This window comes from Alexandromys fortis, unplaced genomic scaffold (assembly GCF_014885135.2).
Source record: "Alexandromys fortis isolate MF-2015 unplaced genomic scaffold, M_Fortis_MF-2015_v1.1 scaffold_292, whole genome shotgun sequence".
NCBI classification, from domain to species: domain Eukaryota; kingdom Metazoa; phylum Chordata; class Mammalia; order Rodentia; family Cricetidae; genus Alexandromys; species Alexandromys fortis.
Genome location: NW_026068162.1, coordinates 854555 through 871225, shown reverse-complemented (window position 1 = coordinate 871225; position 16671 = coordinate 854555). Strand labels below are relative to the sequence as shown.

The window sequence follows — 16671 nt, the reverse complement described above, 5'->3', positions numbered from 1 at the left end:
ACACTTCCCCAATTAGATATTGAACCAAGATGAGTTCTAAACAAATACTCCCAGGTTTTTGTCTCTTGCCTGCTGTTTGATTCTGTTCTCTGCATTCGTTCTTGGTGGGAACCATGCTAGTTAGAAAGTTGAAAACACACACACCAAACAAAAAAAGAAAATTGAAAACAACCCAGTGTCCCTTTGTTTGCTCCTTTGTGACTGTAGAGACCTACCGGTTCTGTTTTTTTGTTTGTTTGTTTGTTTGTTTCATTTGATCATATTAACTGCTTGTGCCAAGGTCTCAGACCAAAGCTTGGTTCTTATACTGCAGTCTGGTACTACCCCAGCAGAGGATGGATGTTTCAGAAGAGGAAGTTGTGCAGCTGTAATCAATGTAGCTCTTAATCTTCTAAATTTATTATTTTGTGTATATGACTGTTTTGCATGTATGTGCACAAGGTGAGTTCAGTGCCTTCAGAGGCCAAAAGGGAGTCGGATCGCCTTAGGTGAAGTTGTTAGTTGTCATGTGGGTGCTGTGGATCAGAGGATGCCAGGTTCTCCAGAAGAGCAACCAGGGCTTTGACTACTGAGTCATGGATCTACTTCCTGGTTTGTTTATATTGTGTAGCAAAGATATGTTAAATTTTTTCTGGGTCTAGAAAACTCTGGCAATACTACATTGGTTTTATGGAATACAGATGCATAGCTGGACTGTGATATTAACACTGTAATATGTTTTGCCATTGCTAAGCATTCTATCCACTGCCAAATTCAGAAGAATATGCTAGAAGAGACTTAGAGCAAAAAACAGATATGAGATTATATTTGTTTTCTGATAGAATTGGGAGAAAGGGTAAAGAGTTTAGTGTTGAAGATCACATAAAAGGGAAGGAAGAAAATTTGGTAAAATTGTACAGTTACTAAAATAAATTGGCTTTCAGAATTACCCTCCTCCCCTGCCAATCCAAGTCTTACTGAAATGATTGGGAAGCAACCGTAGCTGGTCTTTATTTTTTTTTTTTTTAATTTTTTTCGTAGCTGGTCTTTAAAAGAGGGTCAGCAAGCCACCTTGTTGCCACCTCCTTTCTGATGAGAATTGCTGGCATAGTAGGAACTACATGATAATGTTGACTTCGGGGGAAGTTTGTGTATGGCCTTGGAAAATGAAATACAATGGACCAACAAGATGACTCGGGGTAAAGATGCCTGCCACTGAGCTTGACACCTTAAGTTCCATCCCTAGGGCCCACATGCTGGAAGGAGAGAACTGACTCCCACAGTTTGTCCTCTGACTCCAGGTGTGTGCTCGTGTGCACATACACTCATGATAAATAAAGCCCATAGTATTTCCTTGTACTAAGTTTTCAGCTTTTTATCTTTTTAACTCTTTTAGCAAATCCAGTTTGCTGATGACATGCAGGAGTTCACCAAATTCCCTACTAAGACTGGCCGGAGGTCTTTGTCCCGTTCCATCTCCCAGTCCTCCACAGACAGCTATAGTTCAGGTAAGTGTGAACTTCATGTCTTCTCTGTCTCCCCTGATCACTGCCTAGTGCTCTTCACTTGTCTAGACTGAAAATCCATCCCAGCAAGACTTGTAGCGAAGATGCTTTTGTTGAGACTCTCTTTCCCAGGCTGTTTCTGTGTGGTCTGTGAGCATTGCCCATTGGTGGTATTGGGAAGTCGCTATGTCCACTTTACTAAGGGTAGAATCAGGAGTATTTTGGCTTTCAGAACTGGCATTTAAAAAGAAATATACTTTTAAACATAAGTTCTTTGTATAAAATACTCCCTTCCACCTGTGTTTTTCTCTGTTACTAAGACTGCTTGAATTATGACAACAAAACTGGTTTTTGTCTCCTTTATTTACAAGATTCCCCTTTATATTGGCAGTGTCTGGAATGGGAAGATGTAAAGTATTATAATGTGGCTCCAGCAGCTTCCTCTCCTCCTTCTTAGCCATCTATAGAAAGTGTTTGTTCTCGTTAAATTGTGCCTATCTCAGTCGCAGAGAAGGTATTAGAGAGTAACTGGAGAGACTGGGGAGATGGCTCAGTATAGGACTTATTAAGCACGCATGAGAACCTAAGTTCAATCCTCAGCACCTACCTAAAAAGCCAGGTGTGGTGATGCATTCTTGTACTTCCAGTACTAGGAAGACAAGAAGATTCCTAGAGTTCACTGACTGGCCAACTGCCTGTCCTAACCTAAATCATTAAGCTCCAGTTCTCAGTGAGGAAGCCTATGTCCCAAGAAAAAAAAAAAAAGAAAGAAAAAGAAAAGGTGAATGGTACCCACAGTGAAAAACTGAGACTGAGATTGACTTCTCTGGACTCACATACATTCACAGAAGCTTTTGAATCATAGAAAATAGTAGGAGGAAACATTAGAGGCATCTATACCACTCCTTCATCATTCCACAGAAGAAACAGTTAAAAGATTAAGAGGTTTGTCCAAAGTCCAGATTGCTATTAAAGTTAATGAAGGATTTGTTTAGAAAGCCCTTCGTTGTCTCTTAATAGTATTGTTTGCATTGTATTATTAACTTTAAGGGCTGGATGAGAGGTTTAAGAAATGTAAAAAAACAATTATCAAAGAAAATGTTATCTCTTTCCTATGCCACTGATAACCCAACCAATATAGGCAGGACAGGTAAGCAAGAACAAATATAGGTGTACAGGATAAACTGAAATAAATGATTGTTATGGATTCTGTGGGGGCTAAAACACGCAAGAAACAATCCCAAATACAATGCTATCATAAATAAAAAGGTATCTTGAAGTGACAAACTAAATTAGTGTGATAAACAGAGCGGTTGCAGGTAACAGACAAGGAAATTTTATGTGAAAGACTGAGTTTTGGAAGGAAAGAAGAAGTAGAATGCATGAAATCTTCAAAGGTCTTGATGGTCATCTTACAGAAACCCTTAGAACATTTTTTAAAGCTTAGTAACAGCTGAATTGTTAGAGTGGGGAAAATAGCCTGTGGTAGTGTTTGTGTGTTGCCTGGGCTTCTGTCCCTTTGGAGGACATATCTGGAAGTCAGTAAGAGAGCCTCAGTCCAGTAGCCAGAATGCTGACCAGAAAAACGTTCAGTTCAGAGAGAAGACGTGACTGGAGAGGTGATGAGTGACTGTAGATCCTATTGCACCTAAATCTTAGGTGAAGCTTTTGTGTCAGACTTATCTTCTTGACAGACTTTTTCCTCAAAGCTGTCAGAAAGATCTGCTTGTTTTCTGTCCTTTCTGTATTCCTGGAGCACAGCCTGCTATAAAATCCTTGAGAATTGCTTTCATCTTATCAGTCATTCTCAGGAGCAGCACCTGGAAACTTATTGGAAATGTTGTCTCTTGAGTACCTCCCGAAACCTACCAAATGGAAACTTTGGCCAGGGAACAAGTGTAAGTGTGAGAACCCGTGATCTCTAGAAAGAGCATTTCTTATTCCTGTTACTCCATCTTTTTCAGGATCTGGTTACAGTCCTGATGGGCCAAGTTGCTGTTATGTACAGGATTAGACCCTTGTGGCACAGTGTCGTTAGAGAGGGAGAAGGAGCTGCAGTGCTGGGAGATGTAGCTTCATTCACACCAGCTGTTAGAGCCTAGAGGAGCAAAACTGATGGCGTCAAAGGGACCTGCAATTAAAATTGTTCTCTTCACTTAAATGAGAGTCCCTAGGGGACTGCACTCAGTGGAATTTGGACCAATGAGGTTTTTCTCTCTGTTTTTTGGCTGGCTCTAGCTGCATCCTACACAGATAGTTCAGATGATGAGGTTTCCCCCCGAGAGAAGCAGCAAACCAACTCGAAGGGCAGCAGCAATTTCTGTGTGAAGAACATCAAGCAGGCAGAGTTTGGACGTCGGGAGATTGAGATTGCAGAGCAAGGTAAAGATGGGAGTAAGTGGCGGACCAGAAGCCCCTTTGCACTCCTTACCAAGACCTGGGCGAGTGCAGTGTCCTGGAAAGGACAGTTTCTTGCTTTGGATAAACACTTCTCCCTGTATGGAAACTAAGCCTTAGGATGCTTACATTTGTTTTCCTTTTCCCAGTGCGTGCTAATTACAGAGTGGTTTCTGTTTTCCTCGTCATGCCTCCACATTCGCAGGTCAACAGTGCGTAGTCAGCAAGTGTCGGATCACAACATAGTGGTTAGTTGTGTGGGATATTTTTGTAGCTGCCAAGACCAGAGAGCCACATTCCCCAGAAGTAGCTGATGTGGCAGGGCTCTAAGCTAAGGTTGAGGCAGCCTGGGGCTCCTTAAGTCCTAGGCACCCTCTACTGGAACAAAGTAAAGGTGACTGATAATCAGCTGAATCTTGTTTTCTCTATTCCACTACTGTACTCCAGGGGTCTCTGCTCTTTTTTTTTTTTTTTTTTCATGTTGAAGGTATGTTCAATACTGTAAGCTTGACAGGCTAAGGTAAGACAACAGAAATTACTGTAAGAGTCTTCCCCTGAAATCAAAGTCATTCCTCCTGGTTTGATGAGGATGTACATAAATCTGTCTATAACTACTTCCCTCTCTTCTGGGGAGACTCACTGTCTACTTTGGCCAGTTTTGAAAGTTTAATTCATTCTCTTCTCAGTCCTTGTATATATAAAGCAGAAACAACATTGTAACTCTCCAATTCTCCTCATCAGGGAAATACACTTGGCATGTTCTACCCCATCTCCTGTGGCTGGGCAGGATCAAATGGTGTTGGTAGTGTGGACCTTGCTCAGATCCTTTGTTCTTCCACAGACATGTCTGCTCTGATTTCACTCAGGAAACGTGCTCAGGGAGAGAAGCCTTTGGCTGGTGCTAAAATAGTAGGCTGTACACACATCACAGCCCAGACAGCGGTAAGTCTGTTGGAAGAAAACAGAGGACTTGTAATATAAGAGGAAGAAAACATTGTTTTTAATTAAAAATAATCATGCCTTTCCTTCCTACCTAGCGAATCCAAGTGCTATTAGATAGATTGGGACCTCCCTGTCCAACCATGGAGCATGCTTTACTTTTGTTCATATACTAAACCCATTTTTAGCACACCTGATGGAGGAGGTTGTAAAATGATTGTTATAAAAATGCTCAAAGACTTTTAGGAATATGTCTTTCAGATATAGTTAAGTAACAGTGTGCCACACAGCTGAATTGAACTTTGGTGTAACTCTCCAGGGTAGGGCCAACTGCTGTGAAGGTATAGATACTGTGTTCTTGCTGAGATTTGTCCCCTGCTCCTGGAAAGCCCACTCTTCTCACCCTGTCTTTCTGTTCATTCATACAGGTATTGATTGAGACACTCTGTGCCCTGGGGGCCCAGTGCCGCTGGTCTGCTTGCAACATCTATTCAACTCAGAATGAAGTAGCTGCAGCACTGGCTGAAGCTGGTAAGTTCCCACTTTTTTACCAGCTTTGCTTCAGATAATTAAATATATGCCAAAATTACCATTATACCGTGTATTCTGGGAACTATAAACTCGAGCAGTCTTAAAACAACAGAGCTGAAGATGAAGCTCCAAGATGGACTGTTTCCCTGACATGCAGCACAACAGTAAATTCCATCCCAACGCCACCAGAGGGGTGGAGAAAACAGGAAGAAATTTACCCTAAAATCAAGGTATACTTTAAAAAAAAAAGGAAATGCCCAATTCTAAGGTCAAATGGATTAAACTGGATTCTGCTGATCTCCTCAAAAGTTTTATCAGTCTTGGCAGAATACTATGAACAGGGTCTTTTATATTGATAGTTAATTGCTTATTTGGTACTCATTAGTGCACTAAAATGTTTGTGCTGATGAGTTTAATTAATTTAAATAAATTTTTATTGTTAGAACATTCAGAAGCCCAACCGCATGGAGTTTGTCTGAGGACCTGCCACCACCTTAAGATCTTCAGAAACTCACACTCTAGGGCTTGCTCTAATTCTTTCCTGATAAGCTTTTATTGTAGAAGATTTAGGAAATTCAAAATAACCAAAGATTTGGCAAGTTGCTTTCTATGCATTATATTGGTGAGCCAAATCTTAGTATGTGCACGTTTTTATAACCTAAATGTTGCATTTTCAGAAGTATTTTTTCTTGTCACTCAAAACTGACTACATCGTTCGTTCATACGGCCACATGATTTTACTTCCTCATTGAACATTTACATTATTTTTGAGATGTCTGCTGATGTACAAGTGTTCTAGAAGGAGCTTTGTTTTACATATTTAATTTTGCCTCCTTAAGATGCAGTATAAGTAAAATGGGCCTTTATGGCTTTAAGATATTTTTAAAACAAAAACCTCTTAATTCCTAACTAAAGTAATTTCTAAACTGAAAGTACTATTTGATTTTACTTTTTACTCTTTAAGTTTCATCTTTAGAATTGTTTCTTGTCTTCCATTCTTCACATGGATTTCAGAAAGTGGTACTGATGTAGGATGCACCTCACAGGAAGATAGCTGATTTATTTGTCTCCATAGGAGTTGCAGTGTTCGCTTGGAAGGGCGAGTCGGAAGATGATTTCTGGTGGTGCATTGACCGCTGTGTCAACATGGATGGGTGGCAAGCTAACATGGTAATAATTCATGTCCATTCCATACTTTTGACTATGGATTTATTTTCTTTTCTCCCTTAAAGCATGGTTCCCTAAATATATTTTTGTATGTTTGATCTTATTTAGTGGCTCTATTGCTAAAGTGTTCATAACACAATACCTACTCGGTATGGGTCTGAGGCACACAAGGCCCTGAATTCAGTCTCCAGCACCAAAAGAAAGAGAGAGAGAGAGAGAGAGAGAGAGAGAGAGAGAGAGAGAGAGAGGAAAAAAGTCTCTGAGTACTGAATGGAAATGTGGGGGAAGGGTAAGCTTAGGTGGACATGGTTGAAAACACAGCAAAATGAACAGAAGGAAGTGATGTGGTCCCTCTTTGGAGTAAGACTTTTATTTCTTCCCTTCCTGCCCCAGCTCTCCTTCTGCATTCAAGGAGCTGCATATTTCAGCTAGACTAAAAATGAGTCCAAGATTTGTAAAATTTGTTTACTGTAGCTGGGCATGGTTGTGCATGCCTGTAATCCCAGCATTTGAGAGGCTAAAGCAGGAGGAGTCCTTGCTTAGACCAGCCTGAGCAACATAGCAAGATCTAATCTTCAAAACAAAACAAAATCTTTCCACTGTAGCCCAGAACACGTTTAGGAATTCTTTTAACCACTTTACACCAATAGATTTAACTGTTTCCACTGTCTAAGCCTACTCTGTGGATCTTTAAGAAGTGCTCTTCCAAGACAGACAGGGCTCTCTCACTAGTGTAGAAAGTGGGCTCAAAGTTCCCCCTAGCTCTAGCAGCCTGAATGCCCATAGAAGTCTTCTGGCTGTTCTGTAGATCCTGGATGATGGGGGAGACTTAACCCACTGGGTTTATAAGAAGTATCCAAACGTGTTTAAGAAGATCCGAGGCATTGTGGAAGAGAGCGTGACTGGTGTTCACAGGTAACAGATTCTGGAGTAGCTGCCCCTTGTGTCCTTGCCTCATCAAATTCTTCTGGTCTCTCCTAGGCTTTAGGGCTGTGTTTCAGACGTAAAATAACTAAGTGGGAGTGTCTTCCTTGGATAAAACTGAGTTTTTACTTTTGAAAATCAAAGTTGCCTTAGAAGGAATTTTTTTCCAGATTCTAATTCACATGTTTTTTACCTCTCCCATTTATTCCACTGAATAATTAATTATCAATTATTTGGGGGAAGAGGTGTAGCGAATTGTGTCTTGGAAAATTGTATTCAATGTTGTATTGTAGTCTTACATTTTAAATATGGAGGGGAAAGCCTATTGCAAAACTACATGTGATGCAAGAAAAAGTAAAACTGGAGATGCACTCTTGGCTTGGTGGAAATAACTAAATGCTATCTAGGAGTATTGCTCTACTGAGGGCACACTGCACATGATTGCTCTCACAGACACAGGAAACCACATCAAAATCATTGTAATCTTTGTTTACCAGAAGTAGACATGAGTGTTTAAAGCTAGAAAAATGCTGACCTAAGAATATAGTGTTCCTTTTGTGGAAGAGCAGTGAATTATTTGAACTGAAAATGTATATTTTCCTTCCAAAATTAAAGGGTAAAGATAGAAGAAATGAGTTGAGAAATGACAAGAAAATAATCATGTTTCCAAATAAATAAGACTTAGGTGATAACCAACACTAAGGAGGGCAGCGTGGAATTTGAAGCAGGTTTTCCTGTGTACTGTTTTATCACCTAACTTGATATGTGTTTGTTTTTGTGGCTTCTTCTCCCTTTAGGCTGTATCAGCTCTCCAAAGCTGGCAAGCTCTGTGTTCCAGCCATGAATGTCAATGATTCTGTTACCAAACAGAAGTTTGATAACTTGTACTGCTGCCGAGAATCCATTTTGGATGGGTATGTTCAAATGTGTATATTCCGACTTGTAGGGAAAACCAGTGGGATTTGTTTGACATGCTAGTCTGATACCTACAGCTTGCCTCTGTGGTCTCCCTCCTTTCCATGTCATTAAAGGGGCCTGTTTCACAGTGACCTCAGCCAGCTTCCAGTTGAATTTCTCTTGGGCATTGCCCTACGCTTTAATTTGGTACAACGGGACTGAGTTGCTAATACTGTTTGAGTTGAGTCCTTGTCTTTTTCCACAGCCTGAAGAGGACCACAGATGTGATGTTTGGCGGGAAACAAGTGGTGGTGTGTGGTTATGGTGAGGTAAATAGCTGGGCCCCTGTGTCTCTGTTGTTTCTTACCAGAAGGGCTTAATAGAAACACTGGGTGAAGGAGTCAGGCTGGAAACGTTGTTGAATTGATCAGAGTATGTTTCCATACTGTGCTTGAAAACAGTAGCTCTCGGGAGGAGAGGAAGGGGGATCTCTGTGAGGCCAGCCTGGGCTACAAAGTGAGTTCCAGGACAGCTAGGGCTACACAGAAAAACCCTGTCTTGAAAAACCAAGGAAAAAAAAGAAAATAGTAGCAAAAGTCTTCTTCATATTTGTGAATTAAAGGTATAGAATGTATTGACTTTTTATATTTTGCCAGTTTTTCTTATTGATTGATGTCAACATTATTGCTTCCCTAGTTATAATCTTATGAAATACAATTCAAGTGAATTAGTAGCATTTTATCCCCATTTTATGACTTGCATTAGAATAGAGAAACTGACATGACATTATAGTTGACTGTCTCTAAACTGGAATAGAGTCTAGGAAGTTTTATTATTGTCTTCAGCAATGGTCCACTAAAGTTCTTGGGCTGCTGGCTATTGAGTGGACACATTGCCAGTAAGTTCACCGGGTTTTTATGGAGTAAGAACTCAGAGTTGTTCTTGTTTGATCTTGTTTCCATAATGTTAACTGTTACCCAAAGCCTCCCTCTCCCCCACTCTTGTTACAACATGTCTACTAAATTATCTCTAATTGAAGTTTACAACCTGGTTTAGGTTTCTCTCTGCTCCAGCTGAGTTGGAGTGTTCACTTAAATGATGAGTAATTCAAAGAAGGTTAATTCCTGCCTCCTCAGAACCTTGTCTGCCCCCAATGATCATGTTATTAGACCTGGCAACTTGCCTTTCCTGTGTTCTGCAGGTAGGAAAGGGCTGCTGTGCTGCTCTCAAGGCCCTTGGAGCAATTGTCTACATCACAGAAATTGACCCCATCTGTGCTCTGCAGGCCTGGTAAGGCTAGAGTAATGAGTCTGTTAGATTTGATATACGTGCTTTTTATTTCTGAGAGTTGATGATTGAATTGCTTGGTTGTTTTTCATAGAAGTCTTCCAGGAAGAGAAGAGTAATATGGCTTTGTTCCCTTCACACTAATTCTAGGGCCTCTTGACATTTTTTCTTCCTATGTAGAATCTTGGGGCTCTGCAGGAGCCAGTATGTATGCAGTTTAGTATAACTTATCACTTACTGTTTCTGGGAGATAATGTTATCTTTTACCTCAGAAGGAGATTTTGTTTTCTAATTTTGTGATCATTTCAGAAAGTTTTATCAATCACACACACACACACACACACACACACACACTTTGCTTTGCTTATAGTGTTACTTCTTTCCTTCCAGCATGGATGGGTTCAGGGTGGTGAAGCTAAATGAAGTCATCCGGCAGGTCGATGTTGTAATAACTTGCACAGGTGAGTATCAGCGCCTTGGTACATGTAGAGCAAAGTTAACTCTCAGGCTGAATCTCAAAAGGGACACAAAAGGGAATACCTGTCTGTATGAAGTCTCAGACTTAAAGTTCTCAGAACTTTTAATGTTTTCCAAAAGAAAGAGCTTTTCCCTTGGTGATTTTTCATATTTTGTTATACATATCTTTCTCACAGTGTGTGCAAGCTCTTTTATGGAAGCAGATGTCTCCCAGGTTCTAACTGGAAATAGCTGGTACTTGAAGTGCCCAGCATCTTCTTCCTCAGCCACTCTTCTTTATTTTAGGAAATAAGAATGTGGTGACACGGGAGCATTTGGACCGAATGAAAAATAGTTGCATCGTATGCAATATGGGCCACTCCAACACGGAAATCGATGTGGTGAGGTTTCTCCCGTTAGAGCTGTGCTTTTGTCTGCATTTCACTAGAGCCACAATGGACTAACTCCTCTTCCTTCCAGACCAGCCTCCGCACTCCAGAGCTAACATGGGAGCGAGTGCGCTCTCAGGTGGACCATGTCATTTGGCCTGATGGCAAACGAGTTGTCCTTCTTGCAGAGGTAACACACACCGAAGACTGTACAGGGTACTAGATCCACGGAGGGGGGGAGGCTGTGGGAAATACTAGGACCCATGTTCCTCAGAGTCTTGTCTTCCGATAGAGGTGTGTTTCCCCAACTGTCTATCCCCTAAAAGAGAAGCACTCAGGAAAACCTCCCTTTTGCTAAGTACATACACTGTTTCCTGCCCTTGACTGATTTCAGCCTCCACACAGATTTGTAAAGTACTAAAACCTGGAGTCCTGCTCTGAAACTGTAATTCTTCCTCTCCAAGTGGAATGCAGGAATTCTTTCCTGTGTTTGAGAACCTGAGAGAAAGACGGCCGCTCATCTCATCTCTCTTCTCTTCCCAGGGTCGTTTACTCAATTTGAGCTGCTCCACAGTTCCTACCTTTGTTCTCTCTATCACAGCTACAACACAGGTATGTGGTGAGATATATGGAGCTGGGCACAGAATCAGGGTTCTGGTGAGAATACTGCACTTCTTGTCCTAGGTTGTTGAGGCTCACACTTTCTCCTCTGATTGTATCTCTGCATTGACTGCTCAGCTGAAATTACAGTGTTCAGCTTAGTTATTTCAGTGTGTCTCTTGTTAGAAACCAAACAAAACATCACTTGCACTTGTATCAGCTAGTGTTTATCTCGGGGCAGAGTTCTGAGTGCTCTCAGGATGAGCACTGTTAAACCTAGTTTTATGTTATGTCCCTGTCTAAGAAGTGCTTTGTTCCCTGGTCCTCTTCCCCACTTTAGGCTTTGGCACTGATAGAACTCTATAATGCACCTGAGGGGCGCTACAAACAGGATGTGTACTTACTTCCTAAGAAAATGGGTGAGTAGAAGCTGAAACCTGCATTAATCCTGGTTGGCTGCATGGCTTTGTAAAATGACTTTCCTGGAAAAAATCACTGGATATAGTTGAGTTCTGATTGCTCTTCTAGTGCCTGATTGACGCTTGGCCTTAGGAGGCATTCTGTTAGCACCACGAGCCTCCATATTTTATGAGTAATAACATGAGAATAACACTGTGTTTTACAGAATTGTAGAATCTGAGCTAAATAAGGAAGGTGTTCTTATTCTTCCAGAGCTCATCAGATTTCCCAGTGCAACTAAGTACAGCCTAGACCAAAGTGAGAGAAACAGAAACAAATTGTCCTATCCATTCTCTTTCTCAACCTTCTGTACCTCCGTATGACTTAAATTTTGTTCATGTGGCATAAACATCTCTAACCCTTTGCCTTTCTTCATAGTGGTACCCAGCACATACATTTAGCTAGTCCAAATGCTTGACTAAGCTAAAAGACAGCTTGCTGGCTGGAGAGATAGATGCTAGTGGTTAAGAGCACTTGCTGCGTTTGCAGAGATCTCAGGTTCAGGTCCCAGCACCCACATGGTGGCTCACAGCCATCTGTAACTCCAGTTCCAAGGGACCTAGTACCCTCTTCTGGGCTTGATGAGCACCAGGCGCACATGTGGTCCAAACATGCAGGAAAAGATGTATACACATTTAAAAAAATTAAATTCTTACTCTGTTTTCTTCAAATGATTGCTCCTGGATTTTTGTTTAATTTTTTTATGTATGTGGGTGTTTTGATTTTTTTGGTTTTGCCTACCTGTATATCTGACTATAGGCTTGCCTGTTGCTTGTCAAAGACAAAAGAGGGTATCAGATTGCCTGGAACTGAAGTTACAAATGAGCTGCCACATGGGTGCTGGAAATCAAACCTGGGTCTAGGAAGAACAGCAAGTGCCTTAACTTTTGAGCCATGTCTCTAGCTGCTAGATTTTTTTTTTTTAAGAAGTTGTATTCATAAAAGTTAGGGAAATTTATCTATGGAACAGTAGTAAACATGTGCCTTAGAAATCCATGAGCCTAAAATGTGTGGCTTTAGGAACCTTATCCTAAATAAATGTCAGTGACAGTAGGCTCTTTTGAACCTGCTGGAATCGTCTTTGTGATTCATGATTTAAACAATAGTTTAATCTAGTTAAGGAAGTTGCCGCAGGAAGCTGAATGTAGTATATGACTTGGTAACCACGCAGGTGAGGCCTAATCTGACAGAGAAAGATGGGGAAGTATAAGGTACCCATGTGCTGACCTGGTAGATGGCCTTTTACTTGCCCTTGTGGGTACTAAAAGAGGTAATTTCCCTCTTTGCAGCTTTGAAAGTTTTCTTAATTAATCAAATATTTCAAGTTGTGGTTTTTTTCGGGGTTATTCCATTTTTGTTGTCTTCCTAAATGGCTTTAAGAAATGAAGATAGAGGGGGAGACTCTCTTAGGAGGCATATCTGACAAGTCTCCTGCTCCCCTGCTACTTTTCTCTTCCTAGATGAGTATGTTGCCAGCTTGCACCTGCCGTCATTTGATGCCCATCTGACCGAACTGACAGATGACCAAGCAAAGTATCTGGGACTCAACAAAAATGGGCCATTCAAACCTAATTACTACAGGTAACTAGGAAAAAGACAATAAAGAGCTTCTCCCCAATGTTAGATCAGCCAGCACAGCCACCTTTCTTCAGCAAAGGTGTGTCATGCCTGCTATTGAAGAGTATAAGGCCACCACTGCAAATTAGCAGGGAAATGACCAGGTTGTTGAGTCCAGTGTTTGCCTATCATAGGGAGTCACTCCATAGGTTCAGTCCCCAGCCCTGCAGAAAACCAGATTAACAAGGTAGAAAAATTGTGAATCTGCCAATAAATGTAAAGAACTAGAAGTATTCTAAAGCTTTAGAAGGGGAGCCTCACCCCAGGAGGAACCCATGTAGAAATCCCTCCAGTCTGGGCTGGGAGGAAGCTGGAGACAATACTGTAGCTGATCCCTTGATGCTCATATAGACGGCATGTTAACTGGTCCATCTCTCTCTTTTCAGATACTAATGGACGTATTACAGTGACCAGTCCACATGAACCACCCAACTCTAATAGAGTATTTTTTAAGATAACTTTTATTTTCTTCTTATTACTTTCCTTTTGATTTTTTCTATAATTTCATTTTTGTTTTCTCATCTCATCATTCGAGTTTTGCAGACCACACAGAAACTTGCTCCATGGCTCTTTAGGTGAAACTGAGGTCGAAGGTTTCTCACCATAATCACTAAAGAAAGGCTTAACTCTGCAGCCCAGAAAGTCGATTCTTTAACCATTTCTGGGACTTTGGTTGTATTTAATTATCTTATTAACAAAAAATGCTAAGATATCTCCTATGTGGAACAATCTGCAGTGTCTAAATTGCCTTAAAAGAGCCAGTTTCCTTGCTGCTGGAACTAGTGCTCTTTCACTTCTTCAGAAGAGCCAGGATGGTCCTTCAGCCAGGTAGGTTAGATGTAGGTGGTGCATGTCCACTCCCCTAGAGACTCTAAGCTGTGTTTCCTGTGTAAGGTGGCATGTCTGGCGCAGAGGTGTGTTGTTAAACTCAGTAGGTTCACTTGGATTTGTAGTTCAGCCCTTCCACGAGTCTCTCTCGTAGTTTTTAACTAAACTGCATTCTATCAAGTTGAATTTTGTCCCTTAGCATTTATTTCTGTTGTATTTCTTTAAATTAAGGAAAAATTTTATGTTGACACTGAGGAACAGCTCAGGTGGTTACCAATATCTCTTGAACCTTTGAAGCGAAGTGTGAAGAGGTGAGGCTAGAAAAATACTAGTCTCAGACTCTGATGAGCCCCTTGTGTTTCTAGCCCATAGTTTATAGCATCAGTGAACTGGAGCCATAAGCAAAATTTCCTAGCTCTGCCTCATGCAGCTTATGCTGACAGCCAATTTCTTGAGCCATTACTCAGTATAAAACACTGAGCCCCATCTTTAGGGTTTATCCTTTAAGAGCAAACTTGTGGGCAGCTGTGCTTCTGCAACCTAAACTATTTGAAGGGATGTTTGTATAGATGGGGAAAAAGAATGATAACTTGGGCCAAGGTGAAACAAATATAACTATATAATATGTCCAGAACTGTAGGCCTTGTCTGGTGTTAGCTTTATAGACATGGTGCCGCTTTTGATTGACACTTGCCACAAAAAAATAAATGAATAAAAATTATAAGCTGAGATCTTAAGGAAGAATTGGTAGAGAAAGTACATCCTGATTCATGTTCCAAGATAATTCCAAGAGGCCCTCTAATGATCAGAGAGATTTATTCCCAGGCCACTCACCCTGCTAGCCAGTATCTCTGCATGGTCAAACGAGCTTCATGCTCACAAGCTTTAAGTATATAATTATCCAGGATTTTAAGTCCTGAACGTGTTCTAGCTTGTGATCCTTCAAAGATGGGTTATGCGTTAATTCTAGGTACTAGAAATGTTTACGTCTCTCTTTCCACTGATTAGAGAAACAGGCATCAAAAAGAGAAATACAAGAAAGGAAAGCTTTTACCCTGCATCTTCTTAGCAGGGAACAATTATCTTGCCAAAACGTCTTTGCCTTTCTTCCCCGTTTCTCCCTACCCAGTCTCTTCCTGCTCCTTGCCACTGTGATCTTGCTGTCTTCTCCAGATATGCTAACATTTGAAGACCCCGTTCCTAGGGCACTTAACCAGCCAGTCAGAACACCACATTCAGGAGGGACTTACCTTGGCCAACAACAGTGTATCCATTTGGTCAGCTGTGCTGGAGGGAAGGGGCCCAGTTCTTGCTGTCCTCTAATCTGCCCTCTGGTCCTGTGTCTATTACTGTGTCCATAGGAATAATAGGTAAGGGCTCGTCTCTGTCAAGCCATGTAACAAAGGACACTGGAAAATGTCTGGCATCAGAGGGAACGTGTGGAGACCAACTTGGGAGGAAAATATGTATTTTGTATTGAATGATTTTTAATGAATGCAATATTAATCCTTGCAGATGAGCAATAATCATTAAAGTCAATTAAAATGTAAGATTTACTAGTAGTCTTGTGTTTGTTTTTTTTTTTTTTTTTGGTTAAATAGCAAAATTTCATTAGACCCCATTTCCTAGGATGAGACAAACCATTTGAAGACAAGGTCTGGCTTTCATAAGCTGGCTTCAGACTTCTTGGCTTAAGTCCTCCTGACTCAGTCTTTCCTGTAGCTAGGACTATAGGCTTAAACCACTGCACTGTTGTCATTGATGTCTTAAGTTGCAATGATCTGGATGTTGAACATCCTCCTAAAAGTCAGTGCATTAAGACTGACATCACTATTGAGAGGTGTACTGGAACCTTTAGGAGGTAGGACGTAATAGAAGGTGCTTGGGTCACTTGAAGGACCCGAGAGTGCCCTTGGAAGGAATGGGTGTGACATCACCCATCTTTTTGCTTCCTGGCTAGTGAGATGAGTAGTTTTATTTCCACCTTAAATGTTTATCTTACTGTTAGACCCAAAGTAATTGACCAGTCAGTCATGGACTAAAACATGCCTCCAGAATTTGTAAGCTAAAATAATGTTTTGGTTTTTGTTTTTAATGGTTTACTTATTTCTATTTTATGTGCATTGGTGTTTTGCCTGCATATATATCTATGTGAGGGTGTCAGATTCCCTGGAACTGGACTTACAGACAGTTGTGAACTACCACATGGGGGCTGGGCATTGAACCCAGGTCCTCTGGGAGGGCAGTCAATGCTCTTAAATGTTGAGCCATCTCTCCAGCTTCCCAAAATAATTTTTTTTATCTTTATAAGTTGGTTATTTCATCAGGCAGTGGTAGCACACACCTTTAATCCCAGCACTCAGGAGGCAGAGGCAGGTGGATCTCTATGAGTTCAAGGCCAGCCTGGTCTACAAGAGCTAATTCCAGGACAGGCTCCAAAGCTACAGAGAAACCCTGTCTCAAAAAAAAAAAATTAACAATAATAATAATAATAAAAGTTGGTTTTCTCAGGTATTTACAAGAGTGATGAAAAGCTGGCTAATACATATGGATATCTGTCTTAGTTCTTGCTGCTTTAAAAGAACATGTGATGACTTGGTGACGTTTTTGCCTTGCGATTATGAGAACCTGTGGGCGCTGGCCCGTTCTCATAACCCCAGCACAGGAGACAGAGGAGAACTCTTGGGGCAATCAAG

General features: G+C 41.1%; 1 protein-coding gene across 3 annotated transcripts in view; it reads left to right on the top strand.

Moving 5' to 3' along the window:
• Ahcyl1 (adenosylhomocysteinase like 1) overlaps positions 1 to 15537 on the top strand; it is a 35469-nt gene extending 19932 nt beyond the window's left edge. The window contains exons 2-17 of one of the 3 annotated variants that reach the window (XM_050127807.1): positions 1376 to 1487; positions 3723 to 3866; positions 4723 to 4823; positions 5249 to 5351; positions 6427 to 6521; positions 7327 to 7433; positions 8240 to 8356; positions 8605 to 8668; positions 9541 to 9629; positions 10017 to 10087; positions 10389 to 10483; positions 10563 to 10661; positions 11015 to 11083; positions 11412 to 11490; positions 12991 to 13111; positions 13534 to 15537. In XM_050127807.1, coding sequence (XP_049983764.1) covers positions 1376 to 1487; positions 3723 to 3866; positions 4723 to 4823; positions 5249 to 5351; positions 6427 to 6521; positions 7327 to 7433; positions 8240 to 8356; positions 8605 to 8668; positions 9541 to 9629; positions 10017 to 10087; positions 10389 to 10483; positions 10563 to 10661; positions 11015 to 11083; positions 11412 to 11490; positions 12991 to 13111; positions 13534 to 13540 — 1473 coding nt within the window. In that variant the 3' untranslated portion in view covers positions 13541 to 15537. Of the gene's footprint in view, positions 1 to 1375; positions 1488 to 3722; positions 3867 to 4722; positions 4824 to 5248; positions 5352 to 6426; positions 6522 to 7326; positions 7434 to 8239; positions 8357 to 8604; positions 8669 to 9540; positions 9630 to 10016; positions 10088 to 10388; positions 10484 to 10562; positions 10662 to 11014; positions 11084 to 11411; positions 11491 to 12990; positions 13116 to 13533 lie in introns of those variants that run through there. The other 2 variants (XM_050127808.1, XM_050127809.1) reach the window with 2 other exon arrangements.
• Positions 15538 to 16671: the final 1134 nt, after the last annotated feature.